Genomic DNA, 20,057 nt, shown 5'->3' on the forward strand with positions numbered 1-20,057 from the left:
GAAAACGAGCCTACTCATTAAAATTCCACCGTGAGAAGCTTGCGGTGAGATTCCGGGTTGCACTGTGCTTCTGAAGCAGGCTTTGGGGTCGGTGGGTTTCTCTGCTCTCATTTCCTTTCTTACTTACAGAAAGGGCACAGGTGGAAACGCCATGTCTCCCTGTAAGTAACCTGTCAGTTCTCTGTAAAGATGTGGACAGACTTAGGGTGTAAATGCCAGCTGTCCACTCGCCGAGCCGAGAACTATGATTTTCCACGATGCCTGCCTGATGCTTTCTTATCCCTGCTTTGCCCGGGGTGCTCTGTGAGTACGGAAATGCCCTTGTCTGAGGAGTGGGATAGGAGACTGTCCTTCCCTAGTCACTGCCCACTGTAGCAGTTGTTGATGCTTGATCTGGAAAGATCCCGCCGGGATAACTGATGAGGCAGACCCTTGAGAGGACTGGCTCGATGCCCAGTAGCCTGCCACCTTCTGTACCTCTAAGAGGAGCCCGATGCTGTTAGATCGCAGGTGGAGGTACCCTGGTCTCAGGAAGGTGGGCTTTCCTGGAGTCTCGGAGGATGAATCATGATTGGTCTAATTCCAATCGGTTGTGATAGGGAGTGCCTTTCCAAGCACTCCATTCTAGCTTGGGTGGTCATCTGGCCCATAAGACATAAAGGGAAGTTTTCTGGTGTGTTTCAGGAACAAAGCCCTTTGAAGAGAAATCCTTTGCACCTCTCTGTCTCTCTCTCTCTCTCTCTCCTTTGAATAGTGGTAAAAGAATATAATGTTAACAGCTATGGCAACTCCCTTGACACAATGAGAGATCAACCCCACACCTGCCAACCTCCATACATCTTGTTCTTTGGAATAATTAAATGTCTTGCTTTTTAAAGCATCTGTTGAGCTGACTTTTGAAGCTCAAAGTGTTAATAGTAACACCAAGTGCTTACATGTGCTCTGTGTCAGTGGCATACAGGGCTGATCTGAGTCTCGCACATGCCCTTCTGAGAGGTATATGATCTATTGCAATGCAAGAATTAAGAATGCAGCTTCTAGAGCCCATCGGCCTTACCCCTGTCAAGCTGTAAGTGACTCAGCCTCTCTGTGCCCCAGGTTCCTGAGAAGGCGCTCACATATGATGAGCTGAGCTGTTAGCCCTGGGGATCTGTGTTAGCCTTCTGGAGAAACACCTGGGACTCCTGGCCTGCCTTCGGTGCAGCAGTGCCATTGGCTGCTGATGTCACATAAAGTGCCCCTGGCATCAAAGAGGCCTGAAATTTGTCTTCATACCTGGAGAACCACATACATATGACCCCTGCCTTATAAAAATGACAATCCCAGATGGCAGACAATGGCACGACCTCCACGGGCTACCACATTGGGAGCAGAAAAGAGACATAAATGCCACAGAATGTGCTTGCTGCAGGAATGACTCTGGGCCTTATTTCTATATTTCAGAAACCAAGTTCAGGGTCAGTCACAAGGCAGTTGCCTGGTAAGTAAGGAGTTACTGAAATTGACCAACAAATATTTTGAGTGTGTGTCATGTGCCCAGAGCTGTTCTAGATGCCAGAAGTATTGCAATGGACAAAGAAGGCAAAGTCCTTTGTCTTAGTCCCTTAGGGCTGCTGTAAGAAAATACCATAGGCTAGGTGGCTTGTAAACAACATAGTTTAATTTCTCAGAGTTCTGGAGACTGGGAAGTTCAAGATCAAGCCACCTGCAGCTTTAGTGTCCGGTGAAGGTGCCTTCCTGGTTTGTAGGTGCTGCCTTCTCTGTATCTTCACGAGGTGGAGTGGATGAGCCTCTTTCAGCCTCTATTATAAGGGCACACATCCCATTCGTGAAGGTTCCACCCTGAGAACCTAATCGCCTCCCAAAAGGCCCCACCTACTAAGGCTAACACCTTGGGAGTTAGGATTTCAACACGTGAGTCGGGGATGATACAAACATTCAGACCATAGCATCCTTGCTCTGATGAAGTTTAGATTTTAGTTGGGGAGGCACATCTACAAAAAGTATTAACTATATGTGTCAGAGGGTGATAAAGGCTATGGAGAAAAATAAAGTCAAATAAAGGATAGAGAAGATAAGGCAGATCCCACTTTAGATGAGTCTGTCTAAGGTGGGATTTGAGTGGAGAAGGAGGGGAGTGAAGACACCAGCCGTGCAGATACCTGGGGGAAAGGCATTCCGGAGGAGGGAACAGTGAGAACAAGGCTCAGAGGTGGTAGCAGCAGGACAGAGCCTGGACTGGATTACTGTGAATGAGGGCTGCAAAGTGAGGCCAGAGAGGCAGGTGGGAGCAACAGCATGGGGAACAGATCATGCAGGGCCTTAAGGAATAAACAAGAATAGAAAACACCTAGATAGTGGCAGAGACGAGCTGGGAGCCCAGGCAGGTGGGCCTGAAAGCACACACTTGTAATCCCCGTACCTCACTGCCTGACTCCCTGGTAAGCCAGGAAGATCCGCTTCGGCCCATGCACCCTCGTGAAGTCCCTCTTGGTTACCTTCCAGAGGACATTCTGCTGCAGTTAAGAAAGAAATTCAGGGAACTTTGTGCAAGAATTGGAAAGCAACCAGGGGTGGTCGCTGTGTCCAGAATTGCACCCCAACATGATAAGAACAAAAGAAAGATGAATTCCTGGGGCACTGGGAGTGGAGTCACGGAAGTGGCCGGGAGGTAATGCCACCTCCAGCCAGGAGCCCGGTGCTATCATCTCATGCTTAGCTGTTTTTTACGAAAGAGTTTTTACTAACTTGCTGGGGAAAGCAGCACTGGGGAGAGACCAGGGCTCCTTCGGGGGTGAGTCAGTAGGTCAGCCTCATCCAATATTGATAGGGCGGCTGTGCCGAAGTCATCTTCCCTGCCAAAGCTCCTCAGTGCCTGGCCGCTGAGTCTTTCAAGGAAGCCGCACTTACCTGTAAGAAGTTACTTAAGGAGCCATTAAGGATTTGATGGATGGGCTCTTTTGCCCGTTTGGGGTTTTATTATTAATACATTCTCTTGCAGCAGTGACTCTTGACCAAAGAGAAGTCTGGTTCCTATCAAGTTAGCAGTGGGGTGTTGGTGTATGTGAACGTACATGTATGTGAATGTGCATGTATGGGCGTGTGTGTGTGTGTTACATCCATACCATTTCCCCTACCATAGTGGAAAAAAGCATGGCGTCAGGGGCAATATTTTCAAGCCAACACTTGCCTAGGATTGTTCTAACTCTGTAGTCAGAGTGCATGGGTCAACCCCTCACTCTTTCCTGTTTACTCCCTATGTGATCTTGAGCACATTTCTTAACCATTCTGTGTGTGTGGTTTCTTTTTTTCTCATCTGTTTGAAAAAAGAAGCATAGCAAAAGAATCTACTCAATGAAGCTGCTAGGACGTTTTTAAAAAATAATTCAAGGAAAACAGAAGAGAGCCTGGCTGATACTAGCAATATTAATAAGACATGTCAGCTGTTGCTGTCGTTGTTATGATTGGACATTCTCACACAAACATAGCAGGGCACTGACTTCAGGGCTACGTCCCCACTTCCACAAGAACCTGGTAAGTCAGGGCAGCAAAAAAAGACTTGGTTTTGTCTTCTGTTGGCCAGCCTCCAGACTCAAATCACTGGGGGAGTCTCATCTGTGGAATTTTGTGCCCTCACGCATTATGGGCTCTGGTTGAAACTCTCCTGGACCACAGCACGATCTGTCCTCCTGATAGTTTATTCTCCCATAATTCAATTAGCATCGTGCCAGTATACATTCTGAAATGGGTAAGGCAAGCTCATAAAAATTCTTCACTGCGTTCTCATGTAGGCTCACAGCATCATAACCTCAGAGCAGCCAATGCATGGACAGTGTTTTTGGGGAGCGTGGCTGGGCTATTCTGGTGATCACACAGCAGTGTCTCCTGCTTGCCACACTCACTCTTCCGAGCTCTGCTTACCCTGCCTTGGAACAGAATTTCTCAGCCTCGGTACTGTTGGTATTTGGGGCCAGATAGTTCTTGGTTGGTGTGGTGGTGAGGGGAGCTGTCCTGTGTATTGTAGGTTGTTCAGCAACATCCCCTGCCAGCCTCCGCCCACTGAATACCAGTATCACCCCCACTCCTGCTCACGATAACCAAAAATGCCTCCAGACACTGCTCAGTGTCTCCTGGAGCACAGAGCACCCCTGAGAACACTGCTTTAGACCATGGCTCACCATGGGGCTTTGGGTGGATAATTCATAGTAGGATGGGATTGGAACCTTCCATGAACATACCCCCGGAAGAGCTGTGTATTCAGGGCTGGACGGACAGATTTCCCGGCTCAGGAAAAGTTATTGTCAACTGCTGGGACTCGGCGGGGATTTTAGTTCCAAGGCTAAAAATTCACTTTGCCTTTTGACCCTTTCCAGAATGGTACACCTCACAGTCATTCCAAATTGGTGCCCAACCAGTATTCCTAACAGGCAGATATCATCTTGCCTTGCCCTGTATAACACTCACTTATAATTATAACACTGTTCATCTCAGAAATGTTTTAATGTAAAAATATTTTATATGAAACGTTGCAGTACGGGTGCACTCCATCAGGACTCAGTGTATGACGCAGTAACAAACACAGAGCACCCCCCCCCCCCATCAGCGTTCTTGCCTAGACATTAAATCTGGATCTTCTCATGTGTCTGGATCTAACAACCAGTTTAAAGGAAATGCAAAGGATACAAGAAAAAATTAAATGACAATTCAATGACGCAAATCCAGAATATAGGTATTCTATAAGACAAGTGACTTAGTATTTCAAAAACTGTCAATTTCATGAAAACGTGGGAGACACTTCTTTTTCTAGTAATAGAATAAAAGAGATATAAGGGGCAGGCGTAATACCGATAACATGTCTGTAATCCCGGCACTTTGGGAGGCCAAGGCGGGTGGATCACCTGAGGTCAGGAGTTTGGGACCAGCCTGACCAAAATGGTAAAACCCCGTCTCTACTAAAAACACACAAGAATTTGCCGGGCGTGGTGGTGTACACCTGTAATCCAGCTTCTCAGGAGACTGAGGCAGGAGAATTGCTTGAACCTGGGAGGTGGAGGGTGCAGTGAGCCGAGATCATGCCACTGCACTCCAGCCTGGGTGACAGAGCAAGACAACAAAAAAAAGTAAAAATAGAGGAGATATAAGAACACAACCAAATGCTATATGTGAACCCTGTGGATTCTGATGGGTTCAAAGCAGTTACAGAAAAACAGTATCTTTGAGATGATTAGGGAAATGTTTATATTAGAAAATTATAAATTTTATTAGGCATGATAATGGCAAAATGATGACATTTTAAAAATTCTCCCCTCCTACCCTTCAATCTGGTATTTGGCCAAACCTCCTGGGAGCCAGAAGGGAAGGGATCCCTGAGTGGTTCTATTTTTAGAGGTCAGCCTCCTAGGACATGGAGTAGGACTGAAAAAGGCAGAAAGTGGGCGGGAGCAGGATGAGTGGTGAGATGTACAGATGGAATCTCCGCAGGCATAGACGATGTACCCAGGCTAACGATGATTTGATAGGAACGAAGCAGCCATTGCCATGCAAGATGCTGGGGACATTTTTCTATGTAGATCACCCCTTACAGCACAGCAGCCAGCCCTTCACCAGGCTGTACTGGTCAATGTTTAACATCTTGCTTCCCAGAGGAAAAAGACCTTGATTGATACGGGTTGCCAAATTCTGTGGTGTGAAATACTGTCACCGTAGCCAATTTCAGGCTACCTGACATCACTGAATATGGAGTTGACAGCACACATCCAATAGCACTTCCTTTTTTTTTTCCTTTTTTCTTTTGAGACAGAGTCTTGCTCAGTTGCCCAGGCTGGAATGCAGTGGCACAGTCTCGGCTCACTGCAACCTTTGCTTCCCTTGTTCAAGCGCTTCTCCTGCCTCAGCCTCGCGAGTAGCTGGGATTACGGGCATGCGCTACCACGTCCATCTAATTTTTGTATTTTTAGAAGAGACAAGGTTTCACCATGCTGGTCAGGCTGGTCTCAAACTCCTGACCTTGTGATCCACCCGCCTCAGCCTCCCAAAGTGCTGGAATTACAGGCATAAGCCCCCGTGCCCAGCCTTCAACAGCACTTCTTTAGATAGTATTTTCCTCATTCCATACAAATATATATGCATAAATTCAAGAGCACAGATAATATCAAATTGTCATGAAATAATTAGGCAGTGATGAGTTTTGAGCATTTTTTACCTTTTTTCTAACATAGATTAATGTGTACAATTATGATTTATATTTGAATAATTGCTGTGTTTGAGAGCTAGCTTGCCAAATTCCTGAAAATGTAACAGCCAGAGCACCACTGTTTGCTTCATACTGATCAGCCTGAAGTTTCAATGAAAGAAGAGAAGGAGAAGCGTGGGAAGGTGGAATTGGGAGTTCTTGGGAGCAAACTTTCAGAAGCAAAACATTGGTAATTGTTTTATGAACAAACATTCCTTTTGCTAAAGTTTTGCTATAGGAGTAGCCCCTTGTTGGGGACCAGAACGGGGGGAAAAGAAATAATAGAGTTAGAAGTAGCAACAATGCTTAGGAAATCCTGCTGCTCTCTGAGCTCTGGCATTTGATGAGTCACTGATATGGAAGTTTTCATTAGCACCCAAGATCAAAGTAAATGGTAAAAGGCAGCAAAAGGTAATGGCCAAAAGGGGTCAGTGTTTGATAAGCGAAACAGAAGATGAAAAAGCGCGCTCAATTGGAAACACGTTTGACTGCAACTGTTGTCACAGCCGACCTGAAAGAGGTGAGGAGAATCTGTTCCAGATGGACTGACAGTGGCTGTCCATCTTGGTCAATGAGAGAGCAGGGAGTTCTACAGGCAGGGAAGAGAGCTGGGTTTCTGTGGCTTCACACATACACACATGCATGCACACACATAACCGCACAGGTGCAAGCACATGCGTGTACACACACACAGGCACGTATGTGCTCACATGCATGCACATACACATGACTTCTCTTAGGAACTTGCAGTAGTGACCACTGGAGTCTTTTTTATGGCCTTGGAACCAGCCTGTGCTTCCTCATTTCCTAGGGCCTCCACTCCCTTTGACAGGGGCAGAAAGTCTGCCGTGACAGGTAGTTTAGAAAAAATCAAAGGGGGATGGCACACGGGGGCAGGAGTCTGGGTCTTAGTCTGGAAAAGGACACTGCTCCCCTCACCCCACTGGCAGCTCACCTGTACCCAGGCCATAAAGCTGCTGCTGGAATAAGATGGCCCTGTTCATAAGCCTCGTGGTGGCAGGTGAGGCGATGGAAACCGGCTCGCATTATTAAAAACAAAACACAAGAACAATAATTTTCAATGTTTTTCAGTAGTTTCTATGCAGAGCCCTGCTAACTACTCTTCCCTCCTGTGTGTTGAAAGATTTCAGATACAAAGCCGCATTTATGAAAGGAAACATGTATTTTAAATTGTGCATTTTCAGTGCTTGCCAGACTGTTGTACACATGCTAGCAGCAAGAGATGTTCTTTTATGAGATTCATGAACACACAGGTTTTATTTGTATTTTGATATGCTTATTTCAATGTATATTTAGGTGAAAAAGTTAAAAAAAAATTTTTTTCCTATAGCTCCTTTTTGAAGAGCTATGTATGACTATGTATGTGATAATAAAATGATTATATATGCAGTAATAAAAACAACTTTAGAAAAAGAGAACTTTTCTAAAGTTAAAAAAAAAAAAAAAAGAGGCCAGGCGCGGTGGCTCATGCCTGTAATCCCAGCATTTTGGAAGGCCAAGACAGGTGGATCACCTGAGGTCAGGAGTTCAAGACCAGCCTGGCCAACATTGTGAAACCCCATCTCCACTAAAAACACACAAAATAGCCGGGTGTGGTGGCGGGCGCCTGTAATCCCAGCTGCTTGGGAGGCTGAGGCAGGAGAATGGCTTGAACCCTGGAGGCAGAGATTGCAGTGAGCTGAGATCGCACCACTGCACTCCAGCCTGGGTGACAGAGTGAGACTCCATCGCAAAAAAAAGAGAAGCAGTAGCCAAATTAAAGAAACTTGTTAAAGAAATGATACTGTAGAGAGCGTATGGATGTGCCAACAATGTGGGGGTGGAACTCGAGTGCCTAAACCTAGGGAAATCCATAGGGATGATGTAGACCTGTCTACCCTCCGGTGAGCATGTCATCAGCCCATGAGGCCTGGGGGGCCATGCTCGCTGGGTGAGACGATGACAGCGGCAGCAATACCAATGCCACATTTGTTGATATACACACCCTGATCCTAAGCCATTGTTAGTTTCCTCTGAAGGGCTTTGGAATACTGAACACCCACAGCCCCCCGCCTTTAGAGGAAGCAGCTTTGTAGGGCTGCTGTCAGGTCAGTGGGTGGGTTTGGATATAAGTGTGTGAGTCTTATTCTAGCGGAAGAGCAGGCAGGCAGGTGTGCCATGCCTTTGTATGCAGTAGGCACCACTTGCAAAGGGCGAGCCCTCCTCTTCTCAGTGCAGAAGCTGTTACGTGCACATGACCGGAGGCTTTCCTGCACAATGCCCAGAGTCGAGAGCACTGGGCTAACAGGCTCAGTGCAGTGGGACCACAGAGCTTCTGGTTGGTTAGCTCAGCGCAGTGGGAACTTACGTCGGCTGCTTCCCTCAGGGTTGCAATGACTCAGCTTCACGGCAGCTCCTCCTTCTAAGGGCCAGGCCAGCGGTGGGCTGCTTTCTTATTGCTTGCTTCTTTATTTTCGTGTTAGCAACTGTGTCCGTTTTCTAGGGCTGCTGTAACACAGTACCACAGACTGAGGGATTTGAAGGATACAAATCTACTCTCTCACAGTGCTGGAAGCTGGACGTTAACGATCAGGGTGTTGGCAGGGTTGATTCCTTCTGAGGTCTGAGGGACCACCTCTCCCTGGCCTGTCTCCGTGGCTTGGAGATGCCCATCTTCGTGTTCCCATAGACTTCCCCTTCTCGGGTCCGTCTCCAAATTTCCCCTTTTCATAAGAACACCAGTCCCTGAACTGGGGCCCAGCCTAATGAGCTCCATTTTCGTGTGATTACCTCTGTAAAGATCTATCTCCGTATACGATCACATTCTAAAATGCTGGGAGTTAGGACTTCAACATATGGATTGGAAAGGTGCAGAGTTCAACCCGTAACAACAATAATTATCATTTTTCAGTTTGAACCTACTCTGAAGATCAGATTCAGCTCCTGAACAGACAGCCTCACAGGGTCCAGAGGCCAAGTGGTACTTACCCGCCCTCCCATGTGTGCACACCCACGCATACACACACACACACACACACGCTTCACACACACACACACACACACACACACACACATATACACGTTCCTCATCATACCCAGGCCCTCATACACCCCAGCAGGCCTGAGAAACCTCTAGGGAGGGCATTTCCTAAGGAGATTATAGCAGACCGTGAGATAGATGGCTTGCAGAGTGGAAATTAGGCTTCCTGTGTTCAAAATTTGCACTCAACATTGATTTTCCTTAAGGAACACTTAATCATCCCTGTGTTATACCCAAGCCAAGCACATTTTAAAAAGAGGGAAAATATTTTTTGTTTTGTTTTGGTTTTGACCACTAAAAACCTGAGTAGGAGCGTCAACGATCAATGTGCCTTGTAGATGGCCTGAGCCCCATTCAGGTAACCCAGATGGGACCGGAGGTGCCACCAAGTCCAGCCCTTGCCTGAGTGCCGCGTGGATGCGTTGCAACATCTAGCACAGTGCTGGGAACAGTCGGTGCTCCGCGCTGCATGGGAAATCGTCTCCCAAGCTACCAGCAATAGCAGACCTACAAACTGGAAACCACTGAACTAGGGCCATCCTGGATGCAGCAGATGAAGAGAGAGAAGCATACCTGCCTGACCCTCCAGAAGCAGGGCTGGAAGCTCCTCCCCTCCATGCAGCCTGGCTGAGCAGGGGTGGCCTCATACTGCCACTGGCCATCTTCCCTGGACTTGCCCCTGGAAGCCAGACATCCTCAGGGTTTACCGACCACTTCCACTGGTTTTTAAAATGCTGACTCTGGTTGCAAAATTTCTGGTCCTGGACACAAACCCTGCAACAACTAGTTCCTTGATTTAGACAGAAAACATCCACTGCTCTCATCGAAGAAAATGCCCGATTAACACAATCAACCTTTTAAACCTATGCCTTTCTCCCATTTCTGTGGTTCCTTCTCCCGCCCCATCCAGAGGTGACACCAGCCGCTGCACCAGTTGGTGAGAATCCTCCTATGAGCATGCACTGTTAAGCGGAAAGAACAATTTGTAGCTTCAGTGAAATCTGAAATCTTGAGAAAAATCCAAATGCGGCAAAATCCAATTTCAAGCCAAGTCACATTGCAAGAGGCATTTATTTCCAGCAGTAGAAGTAGAAGGTGTCCATGCTATGAACATAACTGGAACATTCATTTCCTGCTAGAGGCAATGGGGACTTTCCCATGCTAATGTGTCTTTGATCTTTGTCCCTCAAGCATGTCCTGGTCTCCTGGTGTTCAGAGTAGCACGTGTATTTAGTGAATCATTTAATGTAAGACTCAGAAGAAGTTTCTTAAGAGAAGGTGGCTGTGCAAAATAGACAAATGAGATCTAATTAAACTAAAGAGCTTCTGCATGGCAAAAGAAACTACCATCAGAGTGAACAGGCAACCTGCATGATGGGAGAACATTTTTGCAATCTACTCATCTGACAAAGGGCTAATATCCAGAACCTACAAAGAACTCAAACGAATTTACAAGAAAAAAACAACCCCATCAAAAAGTGGGCAAAGAATATGAACAGACAGTTCTCAAAAGAAGACATTTATGCAGCCAACAGACACATGAAAAAATGCTCATCATCACTGGTCATCAGAGAAATGCAAATCAAAACCACAATGAGATACCATCTCTCGCCAGTTAGAATGGCAATCATTAAAAAGTCAGGAAACAGATGCTGGAGAGGATGTGGAGAAATAGGAATACCTTTACACTGTTGGTGGGAGTGTAAATTAGTTCAACCATTGGGAAGACTGTGGCGATTCCTCAAGGATCTAGAACTAGTATTACCATTTGACCCAGCAATCCTATTACTGGGTATATGCCCAAAGGATTATAAATCATGCTACTATAAAGACGTGCACACATATGTTTATTGCGGCACTATTTGCAATAACAAAGACTTGGAACCAATCCAAATGTCCATCATGATAGGCTGGATTAAGAAAATGTGGCACATATACACCATGGAATACTATGCAGCCATAATAAAGGATAAGTTCATGTCCTTTGTAGGAACATGGATGCAGCTGGAAACCATCATTCTCAGCAAACTATCACAAGGACAGAAAACCACCACAGCTTCTCACTCATGGATGGGAATTGAACAATGAGAACACATGGACACAGGGAAGGGAATATTAGACACTGGGGCCTGTCAGGAGGTGGGGGGCTGGGGGAGGGATAGCATTAGGAGAAATACCTAATGTAAATGAGTTGATGGGTGCAGCAAACCAACATGGCACATGTGTACCTATGAATCAAACCTGTACGTTGTGCACATGTACCCTAGAACTTAAAGTATAATTTCTAAAAGAGAGAGAGAAGGTGGCTGTCTGGCCAGCATGCTATTGCTGCTATGAGGGTTGGACACCCTAAGTTTGGCAGGTGGAGATGTGTTTTATCACCACCTTCCACCCACAGTGTTCCCTCATGGCGCCCCCCTGGTAATCACATTCATCAGCTATGTCTAGCCTTTTAACTATTCACAAGAATGTATCTCCTTCAGTCTTGGAAGTTAATAGGATGTGTGTGTGTGTGTGTGTGCACGTGCGTGCGTGTGTGTGTGTGTATGTGTGTGTGTGTGTGTGTGTAACTGTGTAATTCCCTTTCATAAGACATGACCTTGCATATGTCAACTGAAGAATGATGAGGTTCATACATTTGGAAAGAAGAGCTTTATCTCTCATAAAGGCTTGCAGCCTGCTGGATGGCCATTCTGACAGGCTGGGAAGTGTAGCCTCCAGCCAGAAGCCAGAAACAAGACATTCAGAGATGGGAAGAACAAGACAGGGATTTATACTGAGTAAGAAGGATAAATATGCATATTCAATAAGCCATAGGAGGAGTCACGAATATTTATGGGAGGAGAAGCATGTGCATGCACAGCTGAGTTTCATGCCCTCCCTTTCATGGGTCCCATGTACAAGAGATGACAGGGATAGTGTGATCCCAAGGTAGGGTTTTCAGCCCTCTGACATCAAAAGATGAAGCAGAGGACATGAAACCCCTCACTGTGCATCCTCAGTAGATGGCCAGAACCACTGCAAGATCAGTGGTCTCTTATCAGGAAGGAACCTGTGGGTCAGTTATTTTATCAAAACTATGAAAGGGCAAGGCAGTGTCAGGCAGTCATCGGTATCTGGGGTGGAGCAAGTCTTTCCAAATGGCTGTTTTCCGTTTAGCCCTCAGGAAGAAAGCCTAATGGTGCTTAGGGAAGGAAGGGGGATAAGGAGGTGCATCCAGCCTTCTATCCCATCGTGGCCAGGAACTCAGTTTTCAAGGTTTCACTGGCATCTCCTTGGCCAAGAGGGGGTCCGTTCCATCTGTTGGGTAGCTTAGAATTGTATTTTTATTTCTTGCCTATAATTTAGAAGGTCAAATGGTTCTGCAGAGTTTATTGACAAAAACCTGTATACAACATTCTCAAAGTGTGAGGACTGTTGTGCTAGAGAACAGATTAGTGGCAGGATTCGAAGAGCGTGTGACTATGAAGGGAGCACATGAAGGAGCTCCTCTGTGTTGAAGGAACAATGCCACATCTTTATTATTGTGATGGTTACTCAAATCTCCACATAGGACATAATTTCATAGAACTATACGCCAAAGAAGTTCATGTGAAAACATGTAAAATCTAAGGTATGTACCTGAGTTAATAGTATTATACCTATATCAATTTCTTGGCTTTGACAATGAACCATGCTTATGTACAGTATTATCATTGGAGGAAGCTAGATGATGTGTACTGGGAACTCAGTATTTTGTTCTTTTGCAACTTTTTAAAATTTATTTTTTAAGACAGGGTCTCACTCTGTTGCCCAGGCTGGAGTGTAGCGGTGCTATCATAGCTCCTCTGGGCCTCAAGTGATCCTGCTGCCTCAGCTTCCCCAATAGCTGGGACTACAGGCACACTCTGTCATATGGGGCTTAGTAGTAGTTGTAGTAGTAGTAGTAGTAGTAGTATTTTGAGATGGAGTCTCGCTCTTGTTGCCCAGGGTGGAGTGCAGTGGCAGTCTCAGCTCACTGCAACCTCTGCCTCCTGGGTTCAAGTGATTCCCCTGCCTCAGTCTCCCAAGTAGCTGGGATTACAGGTCCTTCCCACCATGCCTAGTTAATTTTTTTTTTTTTTTGTATTTTTAGTAGAGATGGGGTTTCACCATGTTGGCCAAGCTGGTCTCAAACTCCTGACCTCAGGTGATCTGCCCACCTCGGCCTCCCAAAGTGGTGGAATTACAAGCATGGGCCACCGTGTGGGGCTAATTATTTTATCTTTTTGTAGAGACAGCATCTTATTTTGTTGTCCAGGTTGCTCTCAAACTCTTGGCCTCAAGGAATCGTCCCACCTCAGCCTCCCAAAGTTCCGGAATTACAAGTGTGAGCCACCAAACCCAGCCACAACTTCCTCTTAATCTCAAACTATTGAACTATTTAAAAATACAAAGTTATTTTAAAATAATACTGCAGTACCCTGCTCCCTTCTACTGCTTTTCTGCATGCACAGAGGCAAAATTCTTTCCTCATCTGGTATTTATAGGCATATCACCAAGTAATGCACTGATCTTGACACTTTTTTTAAGGCAATATCTATAAATTTCTCACTATGGAGAATTAGGATATATCTCTTTTCTCCATCACATAAGTGCCTCCCATTTTATCTCTCCATCCCTCAAGTATAATAATCATATTTTGTCTAGATTAATATTCAGCGTTTAAAATATAAGCACATGTGCTAATCACAGTAAAATCAAGTATTAAATTATGATTACTTTTCCTTCTCTGCATAATGAGTTCTTCAGGATTAAAAACTGATTGAGTTTTATTCTTTTTCCTGATTTTCTGTATATTTAGCTCATATTTATCCTGAAACTCTCCTCTAGTTGTCTAAATGTCCTCAGGAAACACTTATTCAGCATCATATTTATTAAGAAAATTTTCGTTTCCTGGGGAAGTGTTTGCCAGAATCTTCTCTATGCCTTATGCTCTGCTGTTATTCAAGGACCTCTCTTCACCATCGACTTGGGATTCCTTCCACGTCACTTGTATTTGAGATCTGTTTCCCTTACTTCACATCTTCCTTCCAGCTTCACTTCATGGTTTGATGGAACACATGCTCAAGTAGGTTACCAAGCATGAGTGTAAGGAGTAAATGTCCTTAGCACACACATGTGTGGGCTGGGTGCGGTGGCTCACACCTGTAATCCCGGCACTTTGGGAGGCCGAGGCAGGTGGATCACAAGGTTAGGAGATCGAGACCATCCTGGCTAACACAATGAAACCCTGTCTCTACTAAAAATACAAAAAATTAGCCAGGCATGGTGGTGGGTACCTGTAGTCCCAGCTACTCGGGAGGCTGAGGCAGGAGAATGGCATGAACCCGGGAGGTGGAGCTTACAGTGAGCCGAGATCACGCCACTGCACTCCAGCCTGGGTGACGGGGCGAGACTCTGTCTCAAAAAAGAAAAAAAAAGAACACACATGTTTGGAAACACTGAGCTCATAGGGTGCATACAGAATTCTAGGTTGGAAATCATCTCCCCTTACAATATGCAAGACATTTTTCATTGTCTTCTAGTTTACGAAGAGGCTGTTATGAATTCCGAATTTTTTCTGATGGTTTCTTCTCTCTGGAGGACGGTAGAATTCACTTCTACATACCCCATCTTCCAAAATGTATTGATCACATGGCCTGGTCTGGGTCTCTTCTCATTCATTGTGCTGATCATACAGTGGGTTCTTCCGAGCTGAAAACACATCCTTTCATTTGGAGACATTATCTTGACTGACTTCATTAATGATTCATCCTCTTTCTTTTCTCTGTTTTTTTCTATTATTCACATATTGAACCTCAAAGTCATCCTCTTAACTTTTTTCTCCTGTCTTCCACTTTTTTGTCTTTTCTGTGCTTCTTAGGAAATTTCTTCAACTTTTTCCATCAACCATTCCACTGACTTTACATTTTTGCTATATTTTTAATTTCCAAGGGCTCATTTTGTCCGTTCTTTTTTTAAGATATAGCAGTCATTTTTGCTTCATTATTGCAATATCTTCTCTTATCTCTTAGTGAATGTGACTGATTATCTGTTTTTTGTTTTGTTTTGTTTTGAGACAGAGTCTCACTCTGTCACCAGGCTGGACTGCAGTGGCACAATTTTGGCTCACTGCAACATCCGACTCCCGGGTTCAAGTGCTTCTCCTGCCTCAGCCTCCCGAGTAGCTGGGACTACAGGCATGCACCACCACACCCAGCAAATTTTTGTATTTTTAGTAGAGACAGGTTTTTGCCATGTTGGATAGGATGGTCTCGATCTGCTGACCTCATGATCCACCCACCTCGGCCTCCCAAAGTGCTGGGATTATAGGCATGAGCCACCATGCCCGACGGATTCTCTGTTTTTATATCCTTTACTGCACAGGCTCTATTTCCTGAAGATTGCCGCTCTCCCCTCCCCGCATTTGCCTGTTTCAGTCTTTCTGCATGGACAAACGCAAACTGCTTCCTCTGCTCTCACCCCACAACGACCAACACAGAAGACTCCTGTGGACAAGCATGGGGCAGGTGGGCGGTGGGGGGTTCTCCCACCAACAAGCGAGTGAGCAATTCTGCAGATGTCAGCTGGGTGTGCTCTAGTTCAGTTCACACCATCTCTACTTGGAGAAACTGTCAGGCCCCACGGGTCGAGGGCTCAGTCCCCAGGACTGCTCCCTGCTTCTGATATCAACTGCAAACCCTGGCTGACTCTGTGTCTCTCTGTCTCTGTCTGCCTGTTTCTCTGTCTTTCTGTCTGTCTCTCTGTCTCCATCTGTCTCTCTCTCTGTGTCTTACTGACTGACTATAAAGTGGGGTTCCCATGACCTCATCGTCAGGTTTGATTAATTTCCTAGAGCGGCTCACAGAGTTCAGGGAAACATTTGCTTATGTTGACTGGTTTATTCTAAAGGATGTTATGAAGGATACAGATGAGGAAACATGTAGGACAGGGTGTAGGGTAAGGAGTGTGAAGGGCTTCCTTGCCTTCCCGGGACACCACCTTCCAGGAACCTCCGTGGGTTCAACTATCTGGACGCTCCCCAAATCCTGTCCTCTGGGGCTTTTAGGAGGCTTTGTAACTAGGTATGATTGATTAGATATTTAGTCATTGGTGACCAGCCCCTCTGTTCTCACTGGTGATTAAGGGGATGGGCTGAAAGTCCAAACTCTCTATTCTTGCCTTGGTCTTTCTGGTGACCAACACTATCCTGAAGCTACCTGTAATCCCAGCCACCAGTCACCTCCTTAGCACACAAGAGGACATCACTGTTCTCAGGATGTTAGGAGCTGTATGCCAGGAGACAGGGATGAGTACCAAATCTTCATTGCAGCATATCACAGTCTTTATGTCACATAGAGACTTTTCTTAGTGTCTAACAATTCCTGTTTGCCAGTTCATATAAAGGAGGGGGGACTAAAAGGCTATGAGAGGCTCAGAGCCCCTCAACAGCACTTGCTGACTTCAGGCTTCACTGCAGGGCGTGTGGCTGGCTGTTTGGAGAGGCTACAGTGTCAATGCCTATCGCATTTTGGTTTTAGGATGGTAGCACCCTCTGGAATCCTGTGTTTCTCCTGGAGGGTAAAGATCCAGTCTAGGGGGACCCGCCTGGGAATCTCAGCGTTCAGCACACATGGGGTTGTGGGGTCCCTCTATAGTTGGTGTGGCACCCTCAGCACCCCCAGTTCCCCACTCGCCCTGATAGCCATACCTGGTGTGAAGTCCTGGCATCACAAACAGGGAAGCTTACTTGCTTCTGGCTGCCTCCTAAACAGACTTGTAGCCAACCCTCTGTATTTCAGTCCTCATTCGCTCTGATTCTGTGACTGATATCACAGCTCCCGAGTCTGGGGGATTCTTTGGTAGAAACTGTGTTGGCTGTTGGCTCTGCTCACTGACAGCTTAAAGCTCCATTTTAAAGTTCTGCTGACTCGTTTGATCCACTGAACTCCCAGTTTCCAGTTTCCCAAATCTGTTGCTGTGGCTGCATTTCCTCTTCTGGTCATGAGATTATGCCTTTTATTTTATTATTATTATTATAACTTTGAGATGGAGCCTTGCTCTGTTGCCCAGGCTGGAGTGCAGTGGCACAATCTCAGCTCGCTGCAACCTCCACCTCCCAGGTTCAAGTGATCCTCCTGCCTCAGCCTCCCAAGTAGCTGGGATTAAAGGTATGCACCACCACACCCGGTTAAGTTTTGTATTTTTTGTGGAGATGAGGTTTCACTCTGTTGGCCAAGCTAATCTCGAACTCCCGAGCTCAAGTAATCCATCCACCTCAACCTCCCAAAGTGCTGGGATTGGCCAGGCACAGTGACTGACACTTGTAATCCCAGCACTTTGGGAGGCTAAGATGGGCAGATCATGAGGTCAGGATATTGAGACCATCCTGGCCAACATGGTAAAACGCAATCTCTACTAAAATACAAAAAAAGTAGCCAGGCGTGGTGGCAGGTGCCTGTAGTTCCAGCTACTCGGTAGGCTGAGGCAGGGGAATTGCTTGAACCCAGGAGGCGGAGGTTGCAATGAGCCAAGATTACACCACTGTACTCCAGCCTAGCGACAGAGCAAGACTTCATTTCAAAAAAAGAAAAGTGCTGGCATTACAGGCATGAGCCACTGTGCCATGAGCCACTGTGCCCAGCTGTCTTATGCCTTTTAAAACAGTCCTTTTGCTCTCCTGTGAGTGGGATTGAGGAAGACGGTATAAGTAGATGTGTGTGCTCAAGCTGCCACTTGTCTCATCCGTTTATTGATAAGGAAACTGAAATTGAGGCTGGCTAAGTGGCGTGATCAAAACAACAGCAGCTTTGGGAGGAGCTCTTTGCCTTTTTGTTTCTTTGTTTCTTGGTCCCTGACTTAATGTATCTTTGTTAAGTGTGTGCCAGGCAAGTTACGTTAAGCAGGCTGGGGACTTCCCTGGAGTGATGTAACAATCGCTAACATGTATTAAGTGTGTGTTGTATGCCTGGCACTGTTCTTGTTCTAAACTCTTTAGATCTGTTTAATCATTACAACAGCTTTATTTATAATGGGAGCTGCTATGATCGTTCTCTTTCTTACAGAGGAAGGAGGTGAGGCATGGAGAAGTTATGCCTTGTCCAAATTTGCACAGCTAGAAAGTGGTGAAACTGGGATATGAACCCAGGCCCGGCTTTCCTGGTAGTAGTGACACTGTAGGCCCAGTGACTCTGTGTGGCGGGCTTTCAAGTGGGTTGTAGGCTGTTTAGCTGCATTCCTCCTTTCTCCCCACTTCCCTACTGGATAACAATGCCTCCCACACAAAACCATGACAATCACAAGTGTCTCCAGACATTGCCAAATGTCTCCGGCAGGGCACAGAGCCCCCTGAGTGAGGAGACTGACCCAGGCAGGCTGAGTGCACGCCTTGACAGCTCTGCCCGGCAACCTCCTGGTCTGGTGAGTTACGGGGTCCTTTTTCCTCCCCCTCAGAACCGGACAGCAAGGTCTGTGACTGCCTTATCCACAGGCAGACCCCGCTCGCCCTGCCCTGGCATCACCACCACCGGGTGACTTTGTCTGCCTCTCAGTAGATATGAAAGAAGTGGAAAAGCAAAACAGAAACTAACGGTGGCAACTCTGCAGAGCTGGGTATGTTGGAAAGGCCAAGCCTTAACCCTGTGGCTCTCTCTCTCCCACCTTCATCCCCACAGAGCCAAGGTGAAGAAGGGAGTGAACATCCTGAGTGCTCAGACCCGCGAGCCCCGGCAGTGGGGCGTCAAGCAGGAGGTGGGCAGCGGCGGAAAGCACGTGACGGCCACCGTGGCCTGCCAGCGCCTGGGGCCCGGCCCGCGCAACAGGTAAGCGGTGCGTTCCCTGCAAGCGTGTGTGGTGCCTGGTCCCGGGCCCAGGCCGGCTGCTGCCTAAGAGCTTTGACTTGGACTCGCGTGAGCTGCTGCTCAGAGGAGCTGTTGAACCCACCGCCCGGAAATCTGGAGGCACTGACATCCACTGCAGGACCCTCTGCCGCTGCAGCAGGGCGGGGTGGGGCGCTCGCTGCGCGGTGCCACAGGGCGGGCTTTGGAGGAGGGTGAGGTCATCTCTGCTCCGACAGGGCTTATGCGTTCTCTGCAGCTGAACTGACTTTCTGGGGGCCTTGCCCTGCCCACATTATCAGAAGGTGCTTAGTTACAAAGTACTCATTTTTCATGAAGGGTAAGATTGAGTCTTCGCGGGATGGAATTTAAGGGAAGGAGGTGACAGTCAGTGGCAATAATGGAGAAGGACCTGCTGTGTGAGATTCACTGTAGACATCCTGGATGATTTTTGAAAATAATTGTTTTCTGGTTGTAAAAGCAATTCATACTCATTTTAGAATATGAGGAAAGCACAGCTGTATGAGGCGGGAATCACACGCCAATATCCTTACTACTCAAGGGTAACCCACTGATAACATGTTTGTTCATTTCCTTCCAGGGTTTTATACCTGTGTAATGCTAATAGATACTAAATACATTTAGTTTACAAATTTGGCACCATCAAATACGTACAGATTTTAAGGACACTACCATTTTCACTTGTATTGGAAACGTTTTCTCTTAACATTAAATATTCCTCCAAAACGTTCCTAATAACTTTATAATATTCTATCGGATGGATTTAACATAATATAAACAACCGACGATGCCTGTATTTTACCATTTAGGTTGATTCCAAGTTGTTTTTAAATTTCAACTTTTATTTTAGATTCAGGGGGTACGTGTGCAGGTTTGTTATGGGGGTCTGTTGCCTGAGGCTGAGGTTTGGGGTATGAATGATCTCATC

At 46.3% G+C, this 20,057-nt stretch overlaps 1 protein-coding gene across 2 annotated transcripts in view; it reads left to right on the top strand.

Moving 5' to 3' along the window:
* Nucleotides 1-20,057, top strand: part of TMEM132C (transmembrane protein 132C) — a 436,917-nt gene that overhangs the window by 252,607 nt on the left and 164,253 nt on the right. Inside the window, exon 3 of one of the 2 annotated variants that reach the window (XM_005572611.5) lies at nucleotides 18,947-19,093. The exons of the other annotated variant lie outside the window; for it this stretch is intronic. Coding sequence (XP_005572668.3) covers nucleotides 18,947-19,093 — 147 coding nt within the window. The remainder of the gene's footprint in view (nucleotides 1-18,946; nucleotides 19,094-20,057) is intronic. 2 annotated transcript variants of the gene reach the window in all.

The sequence above is a fragment of the Macaca fascicularis genome, chromosome 11, assembly GCF_037993035.2.
Source record: "Macaca fascicularis isolate 582-1 chromosome 11, T2T-MFA8v1.1".
Lineage (NCBI taxonomy): Eukaryota > Metazoa > Chordata > Mammalia > Primates > Cercopithecidae > Macaca > Macaca fascicularis.